The 22,820-nt window shown below is 43.7% G+C and overlaps 2 protein-coding genes across 2 annotated transcripts in view; one reads left to right on the plus strand and one right to left on the minus strand.

The window, feature by feature from the left end:
- Nucleotides 1–1,794: 1,794 nt before the first annotated feature.
- Nucleotides 1,795–3,195, plus strand: cebpd (CCAAT enhancer binding protein delta). The gene has a single exon (XM_008298566.1). The coding sequence runs from the start codon at nucleotides 1,993–1,995 to the stop codon at nucleotides 2,869–2,871; it is 879 nt and encodes a 292-aa protein (XP_008296788.1). The 5' UTR covers nucleotides 1,795–1,992; the 3' UTR covers nucleotides 2,872–3,195.
- A 67-nt stretch (nucleotides 3,196–3,262) lies between these two features.
- Nucleotides 3,263–22,820, minus strand: part of spidr (scaffold protein involved in DNA repair) — a 45,011-nt gene continuing 25,453 nt past the window's right edge. The window contains exons 11-20 of the mRNA XM_008298565.1: nucleotides 14,998–15,156; nucleotides 11,091–11,178; nucleotides 9,658–9,798; nucleotides 9,503–9,562; nucleotides 8,761–8,959; nucleotides 7,111–7,296; nucleotides 5,790–5,883; nucleotides 5,599–5,713; nucleotides 4,209–4,265; nucleotides 3,263–3,720 (exon numbers count right to left, since the gene is read on the minus strand). Of these exons, the coding sequence (XP_008296787.1) occupies nucleotides 3,544–3,720; nucleotides 4,209–4,265; nucleotides 5,599–5,713; nucleotides 5,790–5,883; nucleotides 7,111–7,296; nucleotides 8,761–8,959; nucleotides 9,503–9,562; nucleotides 9,658–9,798; nucleotides 11,091–11,178; nucleotides 14,998–15,156 (1,276 nt within the window). The 3' untranslated portion in view covers nucleotides 3,263–3,543. The remainder of the gene's footprint in view (nucleotides 3,721–4,208; nucleotides 4,266–5,598; nucleotides 5,714–5,789; nucleotides 5,884–7,110; nucleotides 7,297–8,760; nucleotides 8,960–9,502; nucleotides 9,563–9,657; nucleotides 9,799–11,090; nucleotides 11,179–14,997; nucleotides 15,157–22,820) is intronic.

The following is a 22,820-nucleotide window of genomic DNA, read 5'->3' on the forward strand; positions in this document are numbered from 1 at the left end:
AACCATTATAAGCTTTGTAATGTTAGAATTCATGGCTGAGCTGCTTTACTGACTGATTGCAGAGGTAATAAGGGTATATCTAATGCTGTCTTAGGATCAGTCGTTTATCACGCATTGATTTCTTAAGATGGAACTTTCCATTTAGACACAGAAGTTTAATATCTAAACACGTCAACAATCTCTAGCAAACACAAATATAAACGCAGCATGAGTGTACTGACTTCTATTAATAGTTTTTAACATCTGTAAGTATTTGTTGTTCCCACACATGACATCTCTACAACGGAAACAGCCGACTGGATGTGATAATGTGCAGATGGAGAGCCGGGGTCATAGGCCAGAAATCACAGGTCAGTGATGATTCACATTATCAGGGACAAGATGATGTAATGTCACAATAATAAACACACGTCCATCCAGAGCATCATGTGGCACGTTGTCTGCCGGAAAGGATTCCTTAGACGACAAAAGATGGAGTTGTGGACGTTCAAGAGCCTGTTTATGGCCCAGACAGACACGTCAGCATCCATCCGTTCTCCTCTTTCTCTTGTCGTCTGTTGAAGGTGCATTTTAACGCGACCTTTTATCGTCACCGGTCAGATGAGTGTCTGAATACAAGTCATAATATCTGATCCGTGTCTTTTAAGAGCCACACCTGTCTGGGCTGCGGATCAACTCAAAGTTCAGTCATTTGTCACCAGTCGAACAGCTCATAGATTTTGGTGCACATTTGGTTAAATTTAACCCTTTAAAACAACAGAAACAAGAAGTTTAACTTTTCCTCTTTGTTGGAAAAGAAGACTATTCGCTGTGTTTATATTTTCAATATTGATATTGATTTGTCTTAAAAAAAAACATGGCAGAAATATTCAGAGTAAACTGACAAAATGTTTTTTTTTAATTATGGAAAATGTCAATTTTAAAATTATTTTATTGTCAGTTGTAAAATTGATAAACGTGTATGATATTGATAAGCATTTAACATGCTTAATTAGCTTATAAAAGCATGAAGGACATAATAAGAATTTTTCCTCCACACCTTATGACACATCCTGCAGCTTCGCACACCAACCACCGTGTGGCGCAGTTCCCATCCGAGAGAGGGCTGTGACAGAGGAAAAGTACTGCAAACTTCCTAGGAGGAAACATGGGAACATTTCCGAGAAGTGTCAGCACATGTGTTATTTAAGAGGAGCTCATATGGACACTGTTTGTAAGAAAATACGATCAGGTGCGTTTTATTTGTCACTTTTTTAAAAAAGTGTCCACCAGCCTGTCTACTAACGCACAATAATCACAAATAAACAAAACATAGATTTAAAACTGAATGTCTAATTCTGCCTGTATTTGCACTTTTTGCTGCAAAAATGTCTAAGAGCTATTCTGAGTGACTTTTGAGCCACTTCATGCTTTTACTCAACGTGTTTACAGATAAAAGCTGCTTTAATGGGTGATAAATAAATAAATAAACAAAAATGGCGAGTTTGTAAAATCTGGTAAATTGTTAAGAAAAAAAAAATACAAAAAGTGAGTCAGACGTTTGTGTTCCTGGTGACAAATAAAAGTTAATCCCGAACAGGCCGAGCTCGCGCTGCACTATGTAAACAAGTGGGAGCCATTCATGCGCTGGTAGTAGGAGGTGGGCGGCAGCGCGCGCACGCCCCTCCGTCCTCAAATGGGAAGTTTACCGACACCACGTGACCCCCGTTTGCACTTGACTGGCTCGTGAGAGGGCGGCATGTGTGACGTCGGCGGGGCGACGATACAAAACTCTCCGCGAAAGTAGCGACTCCTCAGAGAAGTGACAGGAGGTGTCCGAGAGCCGTGACAGCAGCCTGACAGGCAACACGCAGGGACACACGCCAGCAGAGCGAAGGGACAGAACAGCGCCTGCGCAGACAGAGCAGCCACTGCAGAGCTGTCACACCTGTGGCTTACTTTTCTTAAAAGTTTATTTCCTTCCTAAACCACGTGGGCAAGTCACCCGGGTTCATGTGCGACATATACAGCCTGGACTCCCACTGCGTGTCTCCACAATGCAACATGAGTTGGGCGATGGAGCCTGCTAACTTCTACGAGAGCTCCAAGCTGGGCGGCCCGCAGCAGGGGGTCTGCAAGCCGGGCAGCAGGAGCGACGGCGCGGCCGAGGACAGCAGCACCATGGTGGAGCTGAGCACCACCGCTGCCATGTACGACGACGAGAGCGCCATCGACTTCAGCCAGTACATCGAGTCCATGACGGCCGTGCCCAACCTGGAGCTGTGCAACGACGAGCTCTTCCTCGACCTGTTCAACACTGTGAAGCAGGAGAAGGCGGATTTCTACACCATGCAGGGCTCCGGGCTGCCCGGCGGCATGCAGCAGCTGTCAGCCGCCTACAGCGCCGAGCGGCGGGCGGACGGCGGGCTGGACAAGGGGCCGTTCAGCGCGCCCATCAAGCAGGAGTCCGACTGGAGTGACAGCGACATGTCCTCGTCCCTGCCGTCCCAGATCGAGACCTGCGCCCAGACCTCCGTCAGCCTGCCCACGGGGCAGCCGACGCCTCCCACCACCCCGGAGCCCGTCTCCTGCACGGCCAAGTCCTCGCCGCGGAAGATCGGCAGGGAGAAGGGCAAGAAGGCGGTGGACCGGCTGAGCGTGGAGTACCGACAGAGGCGAGAGAGGAATAACATAGCCGTGAGGAAAAGCAGGGACAAAGCCAAGAGGCGCAACCTGGAGATGCAGCAGAAGTTGCTTGAACTGAGCTCAGAGAACGACAGACTTCACAAAACCATCGAGCAGCTAACCAGAGAGCTCACCGGGCTCAGAGACTTCTTCAAGCAGATGCCCAGCTCCTCGTTCCCGGGCTCCACGGGGGCAGAGAGCCGGTGACAAACCCATTCTTCTATGAACTGAGCTTTTAGAAGACATACCTCAACAGACACTTTACCATCTGTACCAGATGTATTTTAAGCTTACCATAATGGCACTGGAAAATATATGATGTTGCTGCCATATTTTTTTGTGGGATTTTTCTCCGTATTAAATTATTTTACCACTGCATTTACATGATGTTATACCTGACATGGTACATGTTTTATAATTCCAAACTTTGTATAAGAGCCAGAGCATGATCTTTTATATAGTTTGTATGAAACCTTGAAAACATTTTTTTTGTTTTGTTTATGGAATCTATAATAAAATCGCTGAAAAGTTGCAGAAGTGTGTGGTCTGTGTTTAAGTTGAGGAAACAGAGGAGCAATGGGAAGTAGAAAGCATCAAGTCAGCAAAAAATAAACCTTTATTGACACTTCAGTACAGAGGTAGTGGAGTTGGAATAGGGGGGAAGGTTTTGAAAAAAGCCAACAGTCCTGATCTTAAAGTCACACTGGAGTCCATGAACCACGTGGGCCGCTCTGACAGACTGCATGCCACTGGTCTACCCTTGGGCTGTCAACTGCTGGTCCGCATATCATTAACACAAACAGGACCTTGTCTTCCCGCAGCCCGTTCTCCTCGCGCTGTCAGGGAGGCCTTCAGAGGGGGAGATGAGGATAAACTGGCTCAGAGCGAAGCCCCCGTGTGCAGATCCTTGGAGCCAGCTGAAGCCTGAGGATTGATACGGAGGTGGATCTCCTCCAGGCCGATCCAGAGGGCAGGCTTCCTGGTGACGGCTCGGACGTAAGCGGGGATGGGGCCCACCTCTTTTCCCAGGACATTCTCCACGTCGTAACCTGGGAACTGAAGCAGGCGGTTCAACAAACTGAACACATGCACAACTGCTTGTCTTTTCTTACAAACCACCTGTAGTTTAAATCACTTGCTGCTCTACGTCCACATGAAAAAAAAAAACACTCTGTACAGTAGTTGAATTTGATGACGCTGCAGAAATGTTTGCACTTAAGACCTTTGCACTCCCACGCTGGTCAGCAGTAATTCCAGTGATCTAAGACGTTAACGCCTACACTAAAACTACAGTATATGCACTTCATTATAACAATAGCACCCGTGTAGAAAATAGAGTGTAAAAACTGCATGCAAACTGAAGGAAAACACAATCAGCGGCTGCAGGAGGGAGTGGAAGATTACGTCAGTACTCTGGCAGCAAACTCCTTCAACTGTATCAATGACCGGCCTGATTATTTGAGTAGACGACTGTGCTTTCAGGACACGCTGACAGGAGATCAATGCGGCCCGTCGTTATGTAACGGCTCGTACAGCGAACGCACCTCGCTGCTCTCCAGCGCCGCGGCGTTCAGGACCGACTCGATGGTCTTCTGCTGCAGCTGTCGGGGAAGATAAAAGAGAGCAGTGATGTCTTTTTAATTATCGCCTCAGGAGTTGTAAATTGAGGCCGCGTTAACGCGTCGCGCTCTCCGGAGGGTAAACGAAGGAGTTAAATCATCAGCTGGCCGATAACGAAGGACTCTGATAAGTTTATCAGTTTGGCTCACTTCGATTTCTGATTGCAAAGTCACAGCAGGTTCTCTGTAATAAAACAGCGTCATGCAGATGTGCACATCGACTGTTTAATGCAGACAAGATGGATTTTATCTTTATGAGTCCCGCTGCAGGTTCAACGTGTGGATGCTTCAGCAGGACAGATGTTTGTTTAGGTTGGAGGTCACTCATCACTCCCCCTCCTATTCTGCTGCTTTTAGCACTATCATACTGCTAATATTAAAAAACACACAATAAATACACTTTTTCTTGCTACCTCCCTGTTGCTCCTGCAGAATAGTTTAGAATGTGTGGTTAGCTTAGCGTAGCATGAAAGCAGAAAGTGGGTGGAAACAGCAAGCTGGCTCCGTCCAAAGTCACAGAACATGAGTCGTTTAAGTTCATTAAGTAAGACTTTGCTTGTTTCATCTAATGACAGCTTGTTGTGAGACTTGTGCAAATGAATCAGTTTATGTCTTTGCTGCAAGGTTTTGAATCTAATTAAAACCTACAATTTAACATCAACAAAACATCAACATTTATGTGTTATACTTTCTACTAATACAACTAATTAACTGCAATGAAGTGGACACAAATAACAGGCAGAAAACTGACCGATTAAAAACACTTTTTGAAAACAGCGTTGCAATAAATGTCCACAAATATCTCAGATTTAACGTGAGACTACAGAGTGCAGGCCTATCTGTCTCTTTAAGCAACCATAAATAAAAAAGTTAATATAGTTGCTGTCTTACAAGTATTCAAGATATTTCATGCCTTTATTTTTTTTAGGGTGGACCTGCACTGGGAGTATTTAAGACTGTAGACACAGATACTCTGGGCACAGATCAAATGGCAGCCAGCCAGAAAGGAGTCCAGGAAGTTTCTGGTCCTGGCCAAGAAACTGTCTGAATCACGGCCTCATGTACAACAGTGAGTCATGTTCACATTACAGGTGTGTATGGACCGAACACACAGATATGACGCGTTAATCATTGAGCCGGTAGGTTGATCCAGTTGTGTTTTGGACACTTGTCACCTGTCTTTGTGCTCAGCTAAGCTAACTGGCTAATGGCTCTGGATTCCCACTTCCTAATCTCATCTAAAATAAGCATATTCAACTATTCATCCACTAAAAACACAACGAGTCCAAAGCATTTCGCCAGCTGAAGCTTGTACCTTAACCTTTATGGTGCCGTCGCTTAACAAAGACGACGTGAGGAACACCTCCAGCTGGATCTTCGTGTCTGGCTTGTCCACCGCCGTCTTGCAAGAAGCACAGCTGAAGCTTTGACTGTGAACACAGAACCACGTTACGATCCACCCGGGCGACAAACACAAACATATTCTAATAAATTACAACAACTTACAGTCCTTCAGCCGGCCTCTCTAAGCCGTCACTTCCACAGTGATTGCAGGCGGGCCAAGAAAACGCCGTGTTCTCGTCCACGCCGACTATCACCCCTGCACACACAAATACGACTATTAAAACCAGTAATCAACACAGTTTTCAGAAGCATTGGTGCACACTTTGCTGTTCTACGAGGTTCTTAGTTAACTCACAGCTCAATATTACTTATCGGCGTTTCTTTTTAGTGTCAACATCTTAACAAGAAGTAACAGCGATAAATGATCTACGCATCGGTTTCAAATTGTGTGTGTTAGTGACAGGGTGGAAGAGATAAACACATCCCTTTCATTTTTATCTCAGATGGCAGAGATAAATGCAGCAGAGACGCACACTGCTTAACACCATCTCGCTTGACAACCGGAGTTGCTGCCCCACAAACACAAACATGGCTCCTCAAAAAAAAAAAAGAAAGAAAAGATACTGCACTTGAACCTGATAATAACTTCTCGTGCTTTTGGCCTTTTTTCCGCTGGTAATTTCCAGAAGGTACGACTCGTGCACGAGTGCAAAAGACAATCATTTTGTTTTATTTTCATTCAGCCACCTGAGCAAACATGTGGAGCCACAGAGGCCAGAACCGAGAGGGCTCACAGTTTGATCTTTGCCCTCAACTGTGACATGAAGGCAGCAGATGCAGATTATTATCTGCTTTATGGTACTTTTTTTTTTTTACACCGCATTTACATAATTCAAAGGACTCGAGGAAAAATTCACAAGAAGGACTTTTAACTGATATGTGAAGGAGTGAGTGCACTTCTGTTTTAACCAGGCAGCAGAGTTTATTTATCTCTGAGTTGTGACAGCTGTTGGAAATCATAGCTGCATGTTTGCGAACATTAAAAAGTCCTAAAATGTCAAGAAACAACACGACTTGTAAGCAAAAAAGTAATGATTGAGGGTAATAGAACAATGCGCCCACTGGCTGTAACTCACTGTCACAATGTTATTCCACCCTCCACTGAAACTCAAAGCCTCATGGGGAGCGGGCATGTTAATTTCACTGAAAAATGACATGGGAATTCACATGAATCCAACAATATTTCAAGTGTTTTCATTTCATAAAGTCCCTAACAATGGCAGCCCGAGGACACTGAATAACAAACAGCAGAAATGCGATGCCTTGCAGCCACATCAAAGCATCCGGGTCGCTATAAACTTATATATATAAAAAAACAAGCGGTTTTCTTCCCCTGACACATCGGGCATGCTCTGCAGAAATCACTTTAGATGAGGCGAGCTACAAGGAAAACCACAGCACTGAGTGAAAGGCAGAAACCGACCTGTGAGAGTGCACAGGGAGTTGGGTGTGGTCTCTGCGCTCAGGGGATCCAGTCTCACAGGCCGGGGCAGGGTCTCCGCCTGGGGCTCGGCCAGCGACTGCAAAGGCCCGGTTGTGGACTCGAGAAGGGCCTCGGGCTCCACGGGGCAAACCTCGACGACGGACTGCTCGGCACAGACGAGGACGCCTGCGTTTTGAAGTGTTGAAATTAAAATAAGATAAGAACAAACAGTCAGAACAAATAGCAGCAGCAGTTCCCTCCAAAACCTGCAAACACACATTTTAGTGTTTATAACTGTCAACAACTCAGAAACATCCGAAACACATTTTTGCAAAGAGTTGCATGATGAAAAGATTTTAAAATCCCTACTTTATACCTAATTTCATTGTCTTTTATGCAGCTTTAAATCAACCCAGTAACCAGTGATGGAAAGCAGCTAAACCATTTCCTTACTGCACCAGTGCTTATAGGAGAGTTTTGGTTTGTTTCAGTTTTGCGTATTTCCTATTGTTGTGGCTATTGCGGCTCTGTGGGCCGTGCTAACTTTGTACTCTCCACCATGGTACAGATTTGGGGAAACAAGAAGTCACACAAAATATTGTGCATCTGAGGACTAGTGCGAGCCCCCTGCAGCTTTCCTAAAGACAGCATTTAACACAATCATTTAAAAAGTTTGTCTTCAAGAGTAAAGATATTCTCATTAGCCAAATAAAAGCTTGTCTGGAAATTGAGTTTTTTTTGCAAATTGCTTTAAAGATCTCCATCCAGGACAAGTTAGCGGCTGATCTAATCACAGCAGAGTCATTTATTTGCACGCTTGTTTGTTTTCCTGTGTGAGGCTGCGGACAGCTTCTCATTTAACACGTTAGAGTTTGCAGACTCACACATAACAAAACAAATGTGTGGTTTTTGTAAAGTTGCAGGGAGGCAACCTGATAACCTGATACTTGCCGTTTGGTGCGACGCTGCCGAGTTTGACCGACCCACAGAGCGACAGCAGAAACATTCACACACTGAAATCAACACTAATTATCATTTAAGTACAATTCGGGGTTATTTAAAGTTTTTTTTTTGGTTTGGGCTTCAGATATTTATGAGCTTTTTATCTGTTTTAGCAAAGAGACATTTACCTTTAAACCTCCACGTGATTTAAATCCAATAACTGAGGTTTTTTTTTTTTTTTTTAATCAAAGAATTCAGAAATCTTGTCCTGCACACTGTTCTGCACCTGAGCTCACTTTAACAACCGTGCTTCATCTGTTGGAGCTTCGTCGGTCGAAGTTCACTCAGACGAGACAGGTTTGTTTGAGGACCTCAGCGTCGTGTTATTAAAGTGACTTCGAGTGACCGACAGACTTTCTTTGAGTTTATTCGAGCTGAGAATTTCTGATCCTTTGCATCTATCAACATGACATATCTTGAATCATCTCATGGCCGTGCACATTCACCTTGTAACCGCTCATTTTTAATGTCATTTCTAATAAAAATATCAGTCACAGGCCACATTGAAGTGCACAACCATCATTTTTACTGCTTATAATTAAAGTATACGAAGCTGACAATGCAGAATTCACTGTCCCTCACTGTCTGGGCGACTTCTGCACACAAGTCCCGTTAAATAACGCCTAAATGGTCAGAACAAAGCTTTACCGCGCTCTTTGATGGCATCTGTGAATGACATGCGACACACAGCGGGGGAATTCAGTGCTTCGAGGACGGAGGAAGTGAGCGCGCAGGAAGCGTTCACACACAGAGCCACTGTTCGTCTGCGAGGCGTCTCGGGCTGCTCCTCCTGAAGACTGGGGTCTGTCAGCACCAACCAAACCTCACCCTGGCCTACATCGGTGCTCTGACGTCGAAACACAGACAAAGACAGAGAAGCAGAGAAGAAGACTGAGAGCTACTTAGAAACAGAATGACCTAGAAAGACACACGTTTAAAGGAAACAAGAAGCAACAAAAGCTTACAAGGCAGAAATTGGATGGAAATTATCATGTGTGTTTGAAAAAAAAGTCATTTGAAAAACAGCCCTGATGAGGTTATTAATTCAACAAGCTACACACAGGATTAAAAAAAAGAGGTGTATCTGTGTTTCAGTGGTGTGAGTGCGTGGCAAAGTCCACCACTTTGATCTGAGCTGCTATCTCACTCTTGGTCAAAGTTTAAAGGTCTCGCCAATCAATGGTAAAGAACGCCAGGGCCTCACACAGATTGTCATACCCGGAGCGATACGAGCGCCGGCCTCGACGTCAGAGCTCGGCCTTATCAGTTTGTTAGTTTAAATGATCTCCACAGGACGAGTGAGGCGCTCCAGAAGGCGCAGTGTTTACTCTGCTCTTTAAACGAAGCCAAGAGAAATCAGTCACTGTTTGACTGTCAAGACCTGAAATACCTGCATTCTCTTGTACAAGACAGTGGCCGTGAAAGTGCAGCGGCAGGTTGTCGTCTCGCTCTGGAAAAAAAAAAGAAAAAAAAGGTTTAAAAAAAAAAAAATCCACACGCTGAAGATAAGTTATCGCAAACTCCTGCGTGTGAGAAGCTGTTCACCTGCAGTACGTCTTGTAAGGTTCGCGTGGCCGGGTGACGGTACAGCGGGGACTCGGTCTGCGGCTCGGTGGGCTCGACCGAGCTCTGCTGACCCGACAGCAGGTAGCAGAAGCTCGGAGCCGGGCCCACGGGTCGGCTTTCCTGCAGACACAAGACACGTATGGATGCGTTGGACTCAATGTGTGTCGCCATATGAATGAATTTCTCTATTTGCACACTCACACAGCACTGGAAGAATCTCATATCTAAAATGTAGTTTGTGTCATAAGTCTACTCACCAGGCTTAACTAAACTGCTTATTTCAAGATGTAATGTGCTACAGCAACAACCTGATGTGTTCTAATATCATCATATAATCTTCTATAGGCCCAACTTGCTGGCTTTAAGTGCAAATCTGACCCTCAGTTTGATGGCCACTACATCAGCAGCTGCAGGTTTAAACACCGTCAGCCTGCTTCCAGCCTCCTGAATCACCGTCCACATTTCCGATTCGATTAGTGATTCAAGCAGGTCTGGTGTTGGGCGCATAAAACCTCTTTTTCTGCCAAAAGTGGAGAAATATTTAACCAAACAGAGCTCAGCAGACGGATCGGGAGTGGGGATGTTATCTTCTTTTTCTACAAACAGCTCAAAGTGTGGACGAGACAAACGGTTAAACAAGTCGATGGAGAGGAAATAAACAACTCAAAACTCTGAGACGTCTTTGATTCTCCCCCCCCACGAAAAACAAGAACTTCTCCTGGCAACGACTACCACAGCTGAGAACAACACCAGCAGCTTGAATGTGTCAGTCGTTGCCGATTGTTGACTACAAAACGCCGTCAAACCTCGGAATCGGCGAGCGTTAAAGAAACAAAAAATGGCGTTTCAGTTTGTCTGTGAGGCTAAAACAATATTCTCCTTTCAGACGAACGCTCCCCGAATCCTGCTGACTGGATTTGTCTTTAATCAGCGCTGACTTTGATGATGGATTAACTGATAAAGTGATTTTGGGGGGGAAAGAATGCAGAACAATCTCTGGCCTCTGTTTCTCAGCTGCGACGGTTTTACGCTTTTGTGTTTCACGACATCACAAACCGATGATTGAGGCGACGGATTAGCTTCTTCATTTATCGTTTGGTCGAAAAGGAAATCGTCAGAAAACAGTCTTCAGAATACTTGCTGTGTCCGCTCACCAGCAGCACCAATCCACAGATAATCAGTTTGCAATGACGTCAAACACACAAAAAGCCATGAAATCGCACAATTCAGACACTGAAACCAATAAATGTTCGGGGAAAAGAAAACACACGAAAGAACAGATGACTTTCAATTTTTTTTTTCTTCCTGCAGAAATCCTGATTGCATTTTTGCACAAACACACATTACAATCAAGCTGAAACCACAGGCGGCTTCAGAAAAGAGGTCTTACTTTCACTGTAGTGAGGACTTACACTGGGCATACTAAGTGTGTTTCCATGATCTTTAAGAGGCATCGCTGGGGGCCACAGACTGTCTATCAAGCTGAAAAGCCTGCAGCTCCTGAGAGTAAGACAAAAAAAAAAAGGGAAGAAAAAAAACAGAGAGAGTTAAGGCGGGGGCGCTGAAGAGGGGGAAAGGAGGAGGAACGAGTGAATAAGGGACTTTAGTTGAGGAGACTGAAAGCTTTCACAGCCAGTTTCACTTCCACTGAAACATGAATCTGTTAGGACAGAGCTTGTTTTTACGTCACCCAGAATTAACAGCGAGCGTGCTTGGGCTGGCAGAGCAGAGACACACAGAAAACAGCTTTTACAAGCACAGACCAAAGGGTGGGAAAGCGGTTCGCACCCTATGCAAATTACATTATCATTGTGGTGCAAAAAAAACAGGGTTTAGAGAACCAATTACGGGCGCTTTTAAATGTCCGCGGCTTTAATGCTCGACCGGCGGCGCTCGTCTTCGCTCTTAATCGCCGTAATGACAGACTGAAGCTACTCGATGAGCTTTTATGAGCCTTCGTTGACGTCAAACTGATCGTGGAAGTGAAGATTAGAAATTAAAAAAGGGGAATAAGTATAACAGCTCAGTCTCTCTACTCTTTGTCCCATTGTCTCAGGCGTTCGGCTCAGGTCAGCGTCACTTATTGGTACGTGTGGGAGCTGTCATATCAGCCAGTGGGTGACAACCTGTTAGTCAGCCTCTAATCACAGAGTTCCTTTGTGTGGAACTGGTTCTGCAGCCCAGTCGAGTCCAGTGAGGGCTGCTGGAGGATGAGTAACGACAAGCTAACAGGGCTCATTCAACACGCTGAGATTCTGCATGCTTGTTGGTTTAAAGTACGTCTGGGTCTAAGGTGCTGCTGGAGCTGCGACCTGGCAATCATCAAATCTGCATTTTTTTAATTTTTTTTTAATTTATTAAGACCTAAAGTGTGGCTTAATCCTGAAAACTGCAACTTTGAAATCTGCATTTAGTTGGAACACGTCCAAAAAATGTGCAACTTATTTCCTGTGAACATCAGTCCTTCCCATGAAACTAATCCGAGGCACATTACTCACACAGGTGCCGGGCTGATCATTTTACAAAGCCCACATTGTAACGGAGTATTTCGACATTTGGGGAACAGCTCGCATCGACTGTCATGCAGAGAGAGATCTGAAGGTTGATACTCACACCTGTCTGTTAAATATGTATGTAGGTGTTGGGGTAGTTCAGGGAATTAACGAGCACCATTGAACACTAACAGTATATGTTGCTTGTGGTAAAAAAATAAAGAAAACAGCACAGAATTGAGGTGGACTTGACAGAACCAGGCTGTTCCTATATTTTGAGCTAACCTTCTGTCAGCTGAAGCTTGATATTTAGACCCTCTGAAATCATTTCTGGTGTTTTTTCTCACATTTTGACTCACTGTGGGTTCATTGTTCACTGCAATTAACAATCTATGGAAACAGCACAACCACAGAGGAGGAGAGCGAACTCAGAAATGTCTTCTGTGCAGCATCACAAAGCTATAATGCCAAAAAACATAAAAATTAACAATCCAAAGATGAATTTCTTCTTTACACAAAAAAATGAAAACAAACAAATAAAAAAAACAGTCCGATTGTGTGCATCATTTTTCCGGGTGTTACTGACGCTGCCGATTTCACCGACGACATTTTTTTGTTTCCACAGAAGCAGAATTTCTCATAAAATCTGCTTCGAGCAAATATTAAACAGCATATTTAAACCAATTTAAACCGATTTTAGGCTGAGATTTGGTTAAGAATGTTAAAAATCTGACGTTCTTGCAGTTTCTGTTTCTGATAAAGTTTGACCATTTCTTTAAAAAGGGAACAGGCCTCGCTAACTGTCTGGCGGGTTTTGTGGTTCAGAGGTTGAATGTAGAAAGATCGGAGTGGTTTCGATCCTCTGGAGCTTCATCAAACTATTTGACTAGTCGAACATTCACTGCATAGGTGTTCGTAACTTTTGGTTATTTTTTTGTATTTTATTTGCTAAATGTAAGTGAACACTAAGGATAAAAAAAGGCATCTTGTCTGCACATTCTTGTCCTATATTTACACATTTTAATTGCACTGCTAGTAAACGCACGCTCGAGTTCATGCTGGCAGTTAAGAGGAGACAAAATTCCACAGAGCTCGGCTGTGTGGGAACACTTAAAGCCGACGATGACAAGACGGAGGCAGCGTGCCAGATATTCAATATGAAACTGGCTTACCAGAATCCCAACTAACATGAAACTGTTTTGATTATTGTTCTCCCGTGTAAAAAAACAAAAAAACCAGAGACCTTCACTTTGCAAACTGTGTGGCTGCGACGATCAAGCTGCCGTTTGGACAGAAAATAAAACGTCATGAGCGAACACCTGAAGCAAAGGTAAAAATGTAGAGGCGCCCAGTCTAATGATGACTCTGTTAAAGGGAAAGTCAGCTCATTATTTGAATATCTGACCGACAATCTTCTCCAACTCTTTGCATTAAATAAAAAAAATAAACTATCCCTTTATACTAGATTTCAGTTGCCAGTGCAGATTTCTGTTTAGGAACTGTTGCAAATTATTAAATTTCCGGACCCCTAATTTTAAAATCAAATTAAAGTCAGACTCCTAGGGTGTGATATTTGGGATTTCAGCCACATAGCTTGAATACAACACTTATAAACCTACAGCTAACGGCCTGTTAGCTGAGCTGAGAGTACAAATGGAAGAAAAAAAAAACCTGAGCTTGCCTGGGTCAAAAGGTGAGAAAATCTGGCTGAAGGCACCTCTAAGGCTTATGGTTTAGCAGGTTATAGCCTGTTTGTTCAATCCATACAAAAGCTGAACCGTAAAATGACACACGGCGGCATTACAGGGTGCTTATGCTGGACTAGTTCTTGGCTGGTAAAGTGACTTTGTTGTCACGGCGAGGTTAGTCGGTGTGGTTTAGGCTGGATTTACGGCCTGTCTGAGCTGCTTCTTTTCACTTTACACTTCATACCGAGAGACTGTAAACCAGCCTTCAGAGGTCTTTTGTTCTTAACTTTGGATCGAGTCAGGCCTTCTCCTCACTTCTAGTCTTTATGCTAAGCTAACAAGCTATCAGAGCAGTTACAGTCTTCTCATCCAACTTCTTTCCAAACTATTCCTTTAAGATGTGAACAATTTCTAAGAAGGTGTGAAAATTTCTAGGAACCGGAGGGGTGGAAAAAAAAGAATGCCTAATTTAACTTAACCCACATGTTTTTCTGCTCAAGCTAATAAGATAGCCCATGCGCAAACACGAAAGATATCCCATCCATCACAGCCTGACCACAGACAACCTCCAGAGAAATTATAGGCTGCGGTGGCATTGGAAATACCAGCGATGTAAACATACCCCCAGCCAGCCTCTAAATGTTCCCATGTCAGTTCTTCTAACTGCTTCTAATCTGGGCTCCTGACTATGGAAACTCACAGGGGACACAGAGCATGCACCTCGGTATCACTTTACATGTAAACACGGCCGCGCTGCCGGCAGAACGGCATCATCAGGTTCACGGGAGGTGCAGCATTAAGTCGTATTGTAAATGCGAGTGTCGGTGTTGATGAAGGGGGCATTTAAGGCGACGCGTTGTGGAGGGAACGCACTGAAGCCAAGATGTATGTCATGATTTAGCCCGAGGCTCACAGGATCAATAGCACGCGGCCCCGAGGCTACCACACTGTTACCTGTCTATCACAAGCGTTCACCTTCTGTTACTGCACCAGACGGCTACGGAGCGACGCAGGGTGACTTTGCATATAGCAGGAAGCACATCACACATTGCTCACAGGCTGTGAACTGAAGCTCAGGTGAAAAGCTGCCCTGGCTGGATGGAGGAGGAGGAGGAGGATGATGAGGGTGTGGGTTTCACCTTTCTCGAGTGACCCGCTGCACCACTTTGATGCCTCTCAGCACACAGTTCCTCCCCTGCCACATCTGGCGGTACCGGCTGAGGTCGTCCTCGCGGGGCAGGAGGTGGAGCTGGACCACGCTGAAGGTCCCGTAGCCGTCCTGGACCAGCACACACAACCTGGGCACAGAAAAACAAAACAGCACTCTAATATTTATATGCATTAATCTTGTTAGTAGTGTCTGTTTGCATTCAGTGTTTCTCTGTAAAACACACCGAGTGCATCCTTGAGGCAGTGAAAATAACAAATATGTTTAAAGCATTACCGTCCTCGTAAAAGCAATTTTCTGACTACTTTGAATTGTTTACCGTCATGTTTACCAGCTAGCAGCATATTTGCCATGAAATTTACTCCCACTGTAGAAACACGGCTGCAAAAATCACAATAACTTTCATCCAAATGTGTTGCCAAAGTTGTAATCGATTAGATTACGTCAAGAGAAAAAAGCAATATTCTGCACAACGAGCACTGACCATCAAGACCTTGATGTCAAAAAGCTGTTCCTTTAAACTTTAAAGCAAACATGGACAAAAAGTGTAAACATGAAACTGAGCAAACGCAGCAGGAACTACTGGCTCGTCTAACTCTGCACAAAATACAACCCATTTATATATAACCGACACACATGTGGTTTAACTGCATGTACTTGTGTTTATAATGTCACTACAATAAGAAGATTGTTGTATCTGATCCTGTTTAACACAATATTGTTATTTAGAGAAAAGCAGCAGCAGCGGTGACGAAGCAGCAGCACACAGTCGAGGCTTGGTCCTGACATTTGTAAGTGTTAATGCCGGTGGCTGGTTTGACAGGCTGCTGTTGACAGAAAAGACCTTTGGCCTACAAAGTTGTGAGTCAGTGTTCCTGCACAAGAGCCTGAACCGCTATAGGCTCCAGTATCTCAGTCAGTCAAGCCCAGACACAGCCCTGAGAGTAAACAGTGGAGTTCATATCCCCTGGTTAGACAAGCAACGGCCAGGGAAGAAGAGGAGGAGGAGGAGGAGGAAGAAACATCGGGAAAGAGGGAGGAGGACTGTCAGCGTGTCCATCATGCATGTGCATGCATGCGCACATCCCAGACATCGGGAAAAATTCTGAGACTGTTTTCAGGCACCTGATTGGGTCTATGAATGTTTTCTGTTGCTAAACGTGGGGTCTGTCTCTGTTTGCCTTGAGAGACCTGGAAATAGATATCTAAATAACATTCCTGACGTGACTTTTGGTGGAGTAAGCCAAAGTTTCAACCAAGATTATTCTCAGTTGTTTGTTTAATTCACAATCCCGAATCAGACATAAATATCATTCTGTTAAAGCCGCAAGTTACGTTTGACACACGAAACCGAGACAAATAACGCTGTCTGACTGTTTTTTTGCTTATCGAGCAGTAAACATGAGCGCAGAACTTCAAAGCTCAGAGCAAATGGACCTCCATCCTTCTTACTGTCCATTAATCACCGGAGGGACCCGTCACCCGGTGACACGCCGGGCACTTTGTCAAGTCAGACAAGAAAGGGCCTCCAGAAAACTGTAATTTCTGAAAGACAAATATTTTCACATTCTTTCAAAACAAGAAAACAATACTTAGTGCAGCTGGAGCATTAGGCTACTGTCCTATCATGAACCCCGCCATAAACAACTGGAAGTGGCTTGCTGACAAACAGGGACATCATTTATACGTCTGTCAGTCTCGCTTTCTAGTTTGTTGTTGATTTACCAACAGACACTCAGTGTAGAGTGATGGAACACACTGAAACCAGCTCAGCATGTTAGCTCCATGACTGACTTACAAATGATTATGAAGCAGTGATGAACGATATTAAAATTTCTAGCCGATACCGATATTAAGATTGCTGATATCGCCGATAACCGATATTACCGATGTCGATATTCAGTTTTTGTTCACACCAAAAAATTAGTGTAAGTGAGCACTGTGAGAACGTAGAAACTATTCAGAAGAAGCTCAAATTAGACTAAACAGTCTTCTCTATGACATCACAAAAGTAAAACATATTTAAACATATTTTACTATATTTAGGTAAAAACATCTGTGAAATAGCAGCGATATCAAATGTAGAGACGAAGGCGCTGATGGTTTTTTTTTTCTTTTCTTTTCTCCACATCGGCTAAATTTGTTCATCGGACCGATACCGGTATATTTGGGAAAAACACTAATATCGGCCAATACCGATGTGGTCACCGATATATCGTGCATCCCTACTATTAAGTCATAAAAATATATGTTACCTACAATAATAACCATTTCTGCAGGTTACATTAGTGTTCCATAGCCAGACCACCGTGGGGCAGGTTGGCTCGTTGGTCTAGATCAGGGGTGGGCAATCCTGGTCCTCGAGGGCCACAATCCTGCATGTTTTAGATGCTTCCCTCTTCCAACACACCTGATTCACATGATCAGGATCGTTATCAGGCTTCTGCAGAGCTTGATCATGAGCTGATCATTTGAATCAGGTGTGTTGGAAGAGAGAAACATCTAAAACATGCAGGACTGTGGCCCTCGAGGACCAGGATTGCACACCCCTGATCCAGGGATACGACAGTCGCTTACAGAGGGTTCAAATCCCAGACGAACCCGGTTCATGGGAAGGCGCTGAAGGTATCAGCTGTTTAATCCGAGGCTCCTAGACAGTGTCCTCAGGGCTGGAGTGACAGGAGATTTTGTGTGAATGAGTAAAACTAAACAGCATTTTGGGCATCGGTAAGGTAGCAAAGCACCATTTACAATTTACAGAACAGTCTGGCTGCACTTCATTATCATGATGTTGGGAGGAAAAAAAAAAAAAAAAGGCTGTGGCTTATTTGTGATGGGTGGAGTAAAGTGAAGGGCGCAGCTTTGGTGTTCCCGTAAAATAGTGACGGTGGAACATTTGCATGCAAGGAAGCAAGCATTTTTATAAAAATGAATAATTCACGAAAACAAGCAGGACGGCTTTACTGCATGAACCGAAACTCCTGCTTTCAGTGCAGCAGAATGGAAGCTGTTGCTTCAGGTAACGAAGTAGATTTTTAAAGCGGTAACATGCAGATAGCGAAGGGGGAGGAGAAAGCCATGTGAAATGCGAAGTCTTATAACTAGAGATGCACGATATTAAAATTTCCGGCCGATACCGATACCCGATATTAAGATTTCTGATATTGCCGATAACTGATATTACCGATGTCGATATTAAATTTTTGTTCACACTGAAAAAATTGTGAAAACTATCAAAAAAAAAAAATGCCCAAATTAGACCACATAGTCTTCTTTATTACGTAACAAAAGGAAAACATGTTTAAACATATTTAATGTTCAAGTCCATTTAAGTAAAGACATCTGTGAAATAGCAGCGATATCAAATGTAGAGACGAAGGCGCTGATGTTAGACAACCATCATTTTTTCACATCGGCTAAATTTGTTCATCGCACCGATACCGATGTGGTCGCCGATATATCGTGCATCTCTACTTATAACTGCAATCTATATCCGGTGAATGGAGATAAATAGATAAACAATATACCAACATTAGAAGTCCAACTGTTCACACTATGAGCAACAACAACAACAACCCCAAACAGTTCACGCCGGTGATGTTGTGTTCATCCTTTTGCAACAAGTCCCACGAAAAACTAAAATTAACAGTGCATTTCCAAACATCACCACGCACTCCGAGGACTATTTTCGGCTGCTGAATAATACTCGTTTCACGCTCTAGTGAGTATTTATTGCTTCACATGTGTCAATGACCCAAAATAAACCACAGAGCGAACGCTAGTCGTAGTGAAGGAACCTGTCACCCACTGCAACGTTGTGATTCACAGATGTTTTTAATAGTTTTTGGATAACCCCGGAGGTCTCTGTGACAAAAGGGATGAACCGTATCAGGCGCTGGATATAAACAAGATTTTGGTCTTTTCATGCAAACTACTGATCAAAAGAAGAGAAAAGTTAGGATGTAGCTTTCACTATATACACAATAAATACATTATTATATTATTATTAGAAGAAGAAACTAAAAATAGAGTCACGTATTAGTCAACCAAAGGGAACACAAAGATATCAGACTAAATCAGTAAATCAATATCTGACCTTTCCTAAAATGTGAATACAGCTGTTGGGGTCTTATTTGTCGGGGATGTTTATATATACACACACACACACTTTCACTTTGAGCAGAGCGTGTTCAAGCTTGAAAAAAAAAAAAAAACGTCGTGTGAAATCTGATAGGACACCTGACAGCTAGAAAAGAAGAGCGATGAGACTCGTCGAGGAACCAGCTTGACATAAACAACCACCTCCGCACTCTGGTCCCTCCTTTTTAGCCGTTCGCAGCCCCACTTCCTCAAACAGTGACCCCCGGCTCCCCCAGAAGCCCCTCTGCCATTGGCCGCTTTCAGTCGCGGGCCGTTTTCAGGAATTTGTTATTGTGAGCGATCACAGAATTCTCGGCAACTCAGGTTTTCTTCCTGGAAGTACGATCCATTGAGCCTGTGCAAACACACACACGCGCTCCTTCACACACACACACACACATAGAATCACACAGCGAGCGCATGCAAGCCAGCGCACATGCACACTACTTGGCAACACACTAAGTAAGCGACCCACACATTAAGAACACAGCAGAGAGGCCTCATTGGTGGGGGGGCGGACAGGCGGGATTCCTTCCTATGCGTGGTCCACCAATCGGTGTCGGCAGAGTGATAAACACGGTTGTAACAGGATCCCAGCAGCACATTGTGTTCCTTCTCCACTGAGAAAAAAAAACAACAAAAAAAAAAAACCAGCAACTAGGCTCTCCTCACTTCCTGCAAACAGTTAATCTTCTTGTTTATTCTACTCCAAACTTACGGGAAACTTAACATCTTCTTCAGGCATAAATATCGTACTGGCCTGTCTCCCTTGTGTGTTAACGCAGAGGCTAAACAACAAAAGGATCAAATAAGCAAGCTGACCAGGAGAGTGAGTCACAGAGGCTGGGGACACAACACGAGAGGCACAAAGTGTTCCTGTCTATACAGAACGAGGCCAGTGGGCTGCGGAGTAAACTACTCTGGTCTCCGCAGAGCAGGCATGCATCCTGGAAAAGTACCACACGATGTACCGACTGTTGTTGTTTTTTTGTGTGCAGCGATTCGACCCAAAGCGTCTGGACAGAAGTGTTAGTTTTATCCTCTTTGTGTATTCTAAGAAAGGCGGACAACTAGAAAAAAAATCTAAAAATAAAACTTAGAGAGTGTTGTCACAACAACCAGGCCGGGTCATCCACACATTCTGAACCTTGGGACTCGTGATCGCCTCCTAACCTCTGCCCCCCACCTCCATCCCTTCACCGGGCCCTGTTGGATCTGGCTGGGCTGGAGAGAGGGAAGGGCAGAGCTGCTTCCGGTCCGAGGGCGGCGTTTGTTTACCAGCCGCGGAGGCAGCATGGCAGGAGCGAGTGTCGCATTACAACCGCCGCTCATGCAGTCAGTGGGCCCGTCAGCTGACCGGGGCTCTCCCCCCTCGGGCCCCTCCGCCGAGAGAAACCAATACTTTTCTTTTATTACTCAGCAAAGGACAAAAACAACAAGCCTGAGGAGGGCCAGGCAAGTGAAGGTCATATTTGCTTGATTTACTTCAAGCAGCACTTTCACTGATTCATTAACTACAACAAAAGCACTCAAACGAGCCTCCAAATGGTTCCCGTAACCCGGGGCGGCTTCGCTTTGTTCTCATTTGTTTATAAATATAACACTGATAATTTCACTTATTTAGTGCTGAAGTAATTAACATTTCTGCATAAACGAGGGAAAAACAACTGCATTTTATGTGATGTGGCTCACGGTGACGAATCCACAGAGAATTTTAACTTGCCTTTGCGGTTGTCCACACCTCCGTGGAGCGCTGTTGTGTCTTTCACTTAATTGTGTTGGTATTTACTATGTTAGTTCGACCTCACCACTCCTGTCAGCGTCATTTGTTAAAGTAAGTAGGTAAGCTGGTAAACAAAGTGGAGCATTTAGCAATTAAAGAGACCTTTTATTTTATTTTTACCTCAGACGCTGTTGGAGACAAAAAAAACACAAAAAGAAAGTGATTTTTTTTGTCAGGTGGATAAAAACGTGACAACAAATGAATGCGAATGATCTCCAATAAGGTTAAAAACGTGCGCTCCCGTTTGTGTTAACCTGAAACAGACACACTATTGGCTGCATTGTGTGCATTTTAGCCAATAAGAGGTCGATGCAGGTCACTGGCGGGCTGAGCTGGCAGCTAAACGAGACGACAGCAGAAGTTCTCCGGAGCTATGAGTGGGGTTGTCTTATATTTGAGGAGATGGAAATGACGTGTCAATAACAGACGCGTTTTCTTGTATAGTCAGAGTACCAGAGAAATTCCAGGATTCTGCAGAGTGCTGCATTGTGGGTTGTTGACAGCCTTGACTTTTAACCACTTACAGTAACAGATTTAGTCAGTGCTCGGGGAGCTAAGTTTAACTTGCAGAACATTTACCAGAGAAATGAAAAAGGGAGAAAACCTGCCAAGGATTACGACAATCACACACAAGCTCAGAAAGACACATGAACAATGCTGTCGGAGAAAATGATCGACTACTTTTGTGTATACAGTCATCCTCAAATGTATTAATCCCCTTCTATTAAAGAAAAGGCAAAATCCACAATAGCCACTCAAATAACTAGAAAGTGAAAAAAGTAATAATAAATAAAAATTTGCTAAATTATAATTTAGTGAAATAGGCCATTGCTTTTGAGTTTTGGTTAAAAAGAAAAATTTAAAAAAAAATAAAAAATTCCTGGACAAATTAGAGCACTTCGCTGATGAGCAGTGAAATCAAAATACCTGTCAACAGGTGCAGAAGATTAATGAGACCTGAAGGAAACAATCCCGCTATTAGAAACGGGGAAGTCGTCTTACATTTGCATTGAGCTCGCCAAACAAAGAACGATTATATTTTAGCTGGTTTGTGCTTCGATAGCTTATGTAATATTAACCAAAAAAAAAAAAACAAATACGTAACAACGAGTGGCACAGGAGCAAAGCAGCTCTGGTGCGTCTACAAAGGACGTATTCAGCACTGAGCTGCAGGTCGGCGACGGCAGCGCTTACGACACAACACCGATCATTGTAGTTGTGTGCGTAAAATACAGTAAATGGCCTTGAAGCGTAAAAACACATTACATGCATACAGCGTGAAAGAAGCCTGTATACAGCTTTGGAAGTAATCATCAGACCGCCGTGAAACCTGGTTTCTCCATCTTCCATTGTGGTTCTTGGTAGAGCAATACTGCGCTTTCTTCTTTAGACCGTAACGGAGAGCTGATACGCCGATTCCAAACTGGTTATGAATGACTCACAGAAACAGCCATCTTTTCATCATCTCAAAATTGTCTCTGTTTAAGTATTGTTGAGTAATAATCTAGTTTGTATTATCTGTTGACTTCTCTGTTGACACGGAATAAATGTTTTTGGTCATCAAGTGTAAATTCTGAAGGCTGTACAAGTTCAATACATCATATTTTTAAACACAATTTATTGCATATATTGAATTATTTTATCCCCTTTTTTAAATTTAAGATTTGACCACTGGGCCTGTTGTGTAGACTTTGTAAAGAAAACATTAGGCGGTCTAAAAAGTATTTTCAAACCTGTAGACAGCTGGTTGCCAATAATAGCATCGTACCTGAAATGCTTGTAAGTAACTGAATTACTCAATTTACTCTATTACTCCAAAAGCAACATAGAAAAGACAGATTACAGTTTGTAGATGCACACAGGGACAAAGA

The sequence above is a fragment of the Stegastes partitus genome, unplaced genomic scaffold, assembly GCF_000690725.1.
Source record: "Stegastes partitus isolate 25-593 unplaced genomic scaffold, Stegastes_partitus-1.0.2 Scaffold1328, whole genome shotgun sequence".
Lineage (NCBI taxonomy): Eukaryota > Metazoa > Chordata > Actinopteri > Pomacentridae > Stegastes > Stegastes partitus.